General features: G+C 34.7%; 2 protein-coding genes across 2 annotated transcripts in view; one reads left to right on the top strand and one right to left on the bottom strand.

Annotated features, from left to right (window-relative positions):
• The first annotated feature begins 275 nt into the window (after positions 1 to 275).
• The window catches only part of LOC111635338 (adenylate cyclase type 10-like), a 77,644-nt gene continuing 71,857 nt past the window's right edge, over positions 276 to 6,062 (top strand). Inside the window, exon 1 of the mRNA XM_023380277.1 lies at positions 276 to 377. Coding sequence (XP_023236045.1) covers positions 350 to 377 — 28 coding nt within the window. The 5' untranslated portion in view covers positions 276 to 349. The remainder of the gene's footprint in view (positions 378 to 6,062) is intronic.
• On the bottom strand, positions 2,620 to 4,603 carry LOC111635343 (THO complex subunit 7 homolog). The gene has a single exon (XM_023380281.1). The coding sequence runs from the start codon at positions 4,577 to 4,579 to the stop codon at positions 3,956 to 3,958; it is 624 nt and encodes a 207-aa protein (XP_023236049.1). The 5' UTR covers positions 4,580 to 4,603; the 3' UTR covers positions 2,620 to 3,955.

Raw genomic sequence — 6,062 nt, 5'->3', positions numbered from 1 at the left:
TATTTAGTAATCTACAATCAATGGAAAAATAGTTAATTACGGTTTATAATTTAGTTGAAACGAATATTAAATGGGGACCAGTAGGTCAAACGCACCTCGACCTAGAAGGTGCAGTTTACTTCAGAAGTCAGTCTAATAAATTAAAGACTGTAAAGCACTGGAGAATAAAGTGGATGTGATAAAGGCTTGTGTCTAATATCGACACATCATAGTTTCTTAAAAAACAATTATGTTCTATAAATCTATATGATTTCAAATTATAGAAATATATTTGAAATATTTGTTCTTTCGCGTCGTTATTTTAAGACGTATAAATTGTTCTAAAAGTACATTTTAAAACGAAATAATTATGGAACGTTGTTTTGAGATCAAAGAAGGTAAGAAACTGAAATTACCAGTTAAATTGTCATTTCGTGGTTTTGTGAGAAAGTTTAAGTAATTAAATGTTCGATTCGTAATTTTTTCGTCTTTCCAATATTTCTGTCGACTTTTTCAGACGATTTACTTGATTATTCATATTTACTTTTAAAATAATAAAACGTCTCTCGACGTGTTTCGTGTCAATTATAACAATAATTTGTCGTACAATTTGAAAATCTTATGTGAGGGGGTCGAAAGGAGGGGATCGTTAATTCCCTTTCAGAACAGCAAAGGATCTTTTTCGCACATGGGTAGTGGTGTGGGAGGCACAAATACGAGGCACCTTTACCCAGTGATGCCAGATTGGGCTACAAGTAGCGGATTGGGCTACTTTTTAAGTGCCCTCGCTACAAAAATTTCAAATTTGGCGACACGCTACTTTTTGGGCTAGTGATAATTATCTTCAGGCTACAAATCTTAAAAATACGCTACTTTTTTTATTTTCATATATAAAATCGCAAAACACTTATTGTATTATACAAAAGTAATAAAGTTTTATTTAATTTCATTACACTTAAGTATATAAATAAAGTTGCAACGTTTAACAAAGNGTATCGACAGAAGGCGAGAAGAGAAAATTTACATACTTAAGTACTAATAGTTCACGAAAATAATAATTTTCGTGAACTATTATTACTTAAGTATGTAAAAATTTATTACATTTCCTGTTGTACGAGGGTTTTACCCAATTCTCGAACCGTGTCAGAGTGAATCCGTGCTATAGAAGTGCCGTGTTATACGGGGGTTACCTGTATACTATACTAATAATGCATTTTTTTCAGTTATCCGACCAACCTGAGTCCCCAATTGAGTCAGATAATCGATGCTCTACTGTAGTATAGTACCAAATACTAACAAGTTGAGAAGTTAATTAAGATGTTATTTCATTAGATAATTGTCTAGCATGTCTTAAGTTAAAGGAATTTTAATTTTAATAAAATGCTTTATCATGAACATAGCAACTTTGAACCCCATTCTTCCCCATGCTTAATAACTTTACCTTATTGTAATTATTATTGCTTTTAAATAGAACACGGAAAATAATTTTTGCAGATACTTTTACAATATTATCCACTAACACAAAGGCCTTAATTGGAAAAGAATTGCTTATATTTCTGTGGCTGGTAGGCAATCAGGAAACATATAGAGAAGTAGCTGACAGATTTGGGATACCTGAAAGCCATGCACACAATGTGTTTGTGAAGTATTGCAAATACATTTCATCTTTGGCTAGTAAATTTATTTGCTGGTCTGTTGGCAAAGAAGCAGAAAGATCTATTTGAGCATTCGAAGCTCTGACAGAAGCCCTTTCCTAGCGTAATAGGTACCATTCATGGTACCTATTACGCTAGGAATTTTCTGCACTAGAAGAGATAAATGAACTCAACCCTAGAAAAACTGCTGCAGTTGTGCATCAAGGAGTTTGCAGAAGCAATTTGCTTTTTATTGATATATTTTCTGGATGACCTGGACCATCAAATGACTCAAGGATGTTTCAAAAGTTCCCTCCATTTCAAATTAGTAGATCCATAATTTTTTTTAAATGGTTGTCATATGATAGGGGATTGTGCATATTAGCTATCAAAATCACTTCTAGCACCTTATCATGATACTGGCTACTTAACAAGAGAAAAAAAACTATAACAAATTTTTATGCTCAAGCAGAGCTGTGATTGATCAAGTCTAGCTGTGTTGGGTATATCCCAAAAACTGAAATATTTGTACACCATAAAGAGAGCTTTAATTCCAAAAGTTATCACTGCTTGTTATGTCCTGCATAATGATCTGTCCAGACAATGAAATTTCAGTGAAGAAAATAGTCTTGAAATAGAACCCCAGAGCAGCTACTCAAATGATGGATCATCTAAGAGGAGGGATTTGAATGCAACTCAACTATTCACCCAGTCTTAGATACCATAGAACTGTACACAATGTATGGTATATTGAGGCCCTGTACTATGAGAGTTCATCGTTTAAATGTTGTAATAAAATATTACATTCCATACATAATATATAATTATTGTTTTGTATGTATATACACACTATTATCAGTATGTTTATTAAAAATTTTTTGAAAGAACCATTCATTACAAGATTGGAAAATTTAATTTTCTTTATTTTTATTCTTAATCATCAACTCAGATGGACTCCATCTGAATTTTTATAATTTTCCAAAAAACTTAAAATATAGAATTATTGTAATCTTATATAAATATCTTGCCAAATTTACCATCCTGTTCAACAACAAAATATTTTTTACTGTTTTTAGTGTTGTAAGATCTATATTAGGTGGAATATCCAATTGGGAATTCATTTCACCAAATTGTAAATCATACAAATATTTCTGCATAGTTTAAATCTAAGAAAAAATCATCAGAATTATTACAGAATTAAGAGGCTATTCATTTAATACATAATGAAATCAATCCTAAGGTTATACTTCAACAACTAAAAAAACCTTTGCAATATCACATGTAAATACTATATTAAAATAGTCTATTGATGTACTAACCCAATCTTAACTTATTTAGGGTAAATTCAACAACAAATAAATTAAATTTAAAATTCTCAATGAAAGTAGAGCTCTTACAAATGTCAGTGCGGCTACAACTCATTTTCTAGCATGTCAAGCACCAAAAAAGACGCTCGCAGTTTGCCAGCAGCAACCAGAAGTTTCCTAAGATTTTGAACGGTAGCACCGAACTATTCAAATATGCCCATAGCTAATTGGGTCAGCATTGGTTTTGTGCCCACAGAAAGCAAATATACCTCCAACTCCAACCAAACAAACAATTTTGAGCTTATCATAAAAGACCGGTCTACGCTATCAACAGCAGGTAAAATCAAGAGAATTAAAAAAGTCATTCGAGTTACATATGGCCATCAGTCAAAGTTTACGTCGAGAGTTCACTATAGTTTGCTACACTTCCAAACAAGGCTCCCGAGTACTATTAGCTGGTTTTCTCGACACCTTTGGAAACTTCCAAACAAGAGCACGTCATGTATGCAGAAACAAAGTGCAAATCATCTGTCAGATTTAAATTTGTCCTTCATTTAGATTGGTAGAATAATCCAGAGTTCCTCTCGTTCACAAGATATTTACTATTCAACTCAAAGTAAAAAAAAAAATTTTTTTAATAAGTTCCATTTTAAATGCATTTATTTAAAAGTTATTCCAGGCAAGATATTTTTTCTCATTCCGTCCATCATGGGCAGAGTATTAAAAATCTGACAAATTTTAAAGCAAATGACAGAATAAATTTTTCCAAAAAATATTCGGTCTGCCAAAATGCTAACTTGTAAGAAAAATTATAGTTAAAGTCAAGTTTATTTGTGGGTTTCCTCAAAGATTCCAAATTTAGATTCGCACGGTCAATTATAACTTGCAAAAACAAGCCCGTAAATGATTTTACTTTCATTCATACTTAATTAATTTCACAATTATGTGTTGACACTCAAATTAATATAAAAAGATTTATTAGGAATATTTTACATGTATTTATAATACAGGGGCGATAAGCACAACATTTAAGTCCTAAGATGTGTCCATGGCCTGAGAATCTCCAGGCTCGTCTTCCTTAATCAGCTGCTGCATTTCGTAGACGGCACTGAGCAGAACCTGGAACTGTTTTCTTCTCTTCTCTAACTTGGTGTCGACGTCGTCCTTCATCTTTTGCAAGGCCCGGATGTCTTGGTTGAGCTGTTCTAACTTTCCCATGGTTCCCTTTCTGTCGGGCTGAACTTCGATGACTTTGGCCAGAGCATCGTATTCCTGTTTATTCTTACGTATTCGTTTGGCCTGTTGTAATTCGCTTTTGGAATCGATAATTTTCTGTTGCGCTTCGGCGATTCCCTTTTCTATTTTGTGGTAGAGTTCTTCGTAGTTTTGCACTTCCGAGTAATTCATGGCCATGACCGTTTGCGATTTGGTCATGGAGAATTCGCATTGGGCCAGAGTCATCTTTAGTCTTTCGTAGGCTAAAATCCTCTCGTCTTCCGTCTCTTCTTTCGTCAGACACCATTTGACGAACATTTTGATTAACATGTTTAAACGTCGGTCATCACCCATTCCGTCTCCGTCCATCAACAATTTTCGGCGACTGATTTCGTCGTCAGATAACTGTACGGAAGCCATCTTGCCGCTCTTCATTCTCTGCATTGTTGCCACATGTTGACCGTCGACGATATTTTTTTCGAAATATTTAACTTTTTCGTAATTGTAATAATTTAAACGGAAACGTTTCGAATCACAATATTATAAACATATTTAATATAATATCCCGAAAATACTTTCTTTTCGTTTTATTTTGTTCTATGATACGATCGAGCGTGGATTTTTTCTCTTTCCGTCCCGGGGCACTAAGTGGACCTTTTTAGTCGTGCCATTGGTGAGTTCGATCGTGCACGACGTGTCTGGAACGGACCAGCCGAAAAAAAAATTCCTGTGGTTTTTCCGTAGGATCCGGATTCGACCCTCCAGATTTTAACCTACCGCTTCGGGATCGAATTTGAACGGGTCGAAAAATCCCCAGGAATTTTTCGGGGGTGGTCCGTCCGGATATGTCGGGCCACGTTCCTCACCACCCGGCCGCCTTATTGTGGCCCTGGCCGAACCCAAAATGGGTTTACTAAGAGGCCCTCTTAGTGCCCACAGAGCGGAAAGAGTTATAATAAAAAAAACCTATCGCTCCGGAGGATCCGGATTCAATTCCGGAGGGTAGATTATCACCTTAATCGCCTCAGCTACCCAGCCAAATAATTATGTCGACTTCAAATGTTACTTTCCGAGTTTGAAGCTCGTAACGACCGATTATTTATTACTATTATCGGATCCCGGATGTAGAGCGGGCGCCTTTGGTCGTGTTTCTTTTTGTTAAGTTATGGCAACACTTGGGCGATCAATTACCCTTAAAAATACCTCTGCCTTCTGGGAGGTCTTTTTAAGGGTAACTGGCCTCTATTCGGGCGTTACAGATGTGGAGAAAACCCGGAAAACTCCACGTGATCCACCCATCCGAGCCAGGCGCAAACCCACGACCCAAGGACTTTAAACTACAAGGATGGCCAGATCCCGAATATTTGTTAGCATGACCTTGGATCTATGTGACGTCACAGCAAGTCTTCTACTTCAACATCACAGACCTTTCAAATAACAAAATACGATAAAATATTAAATCATTTCTTAATTAATTATTAAATTACTACTAAATGTAAACTACTGTAGAATTTTCGGATTTAATAAGTGTACTGTACGTCAATAAATTTACAAGTCTTTTGTCTAATATTTATTTAACAAATTAATGAGCTATACTTTTTAATATGTGATTATCTTACTTAACTTTTTAATTTTTTTTCGACAATCACCATTTTCAGAAGGCATTCTTTTCAATATTTTATAGTTTTCTTGTTTAAGATTTCTATAATTAATTCTTATTATAGTTCTTAATTTACAAAAATCTTTTATTAAAGTAAAAGGTAAAACTGTTTCCACTGACTAATTCTGTACAACTCCGGGGCCTTTTTTATACGATTCATCGTGATATATTTCGAAATATTTATTCCATTCTATAATTTTTGCTAGCCATTCATCAGTAGGTTTAATAAGCCCTCCATAAGATAAATGTTGCACCCATGACGGAATG

This window comes from Centruroides sculpturatus, unplaced genomic scaffold (genome assembly GCF_000671375.1).
Source record: "Centruroides sculpturatus isolate CEXI.00-Female unplaced genomic scaffold, Cexi_2.0 scaffold784, whole genome shotgun sequence".
NCBI classification, from domain to species: domain Eukaryota; kingdom Metazoa; phylum Arthropoda; class Arachnida; order Scorpiones; family Buthidae; genus Centruroides; species Centruroides sculpturatus.
The sequence above is the reverse complement of the archived record's forward strand: the minus strand, read 5'-3'. Positions and strand labels throughout refer to the sequence as shown.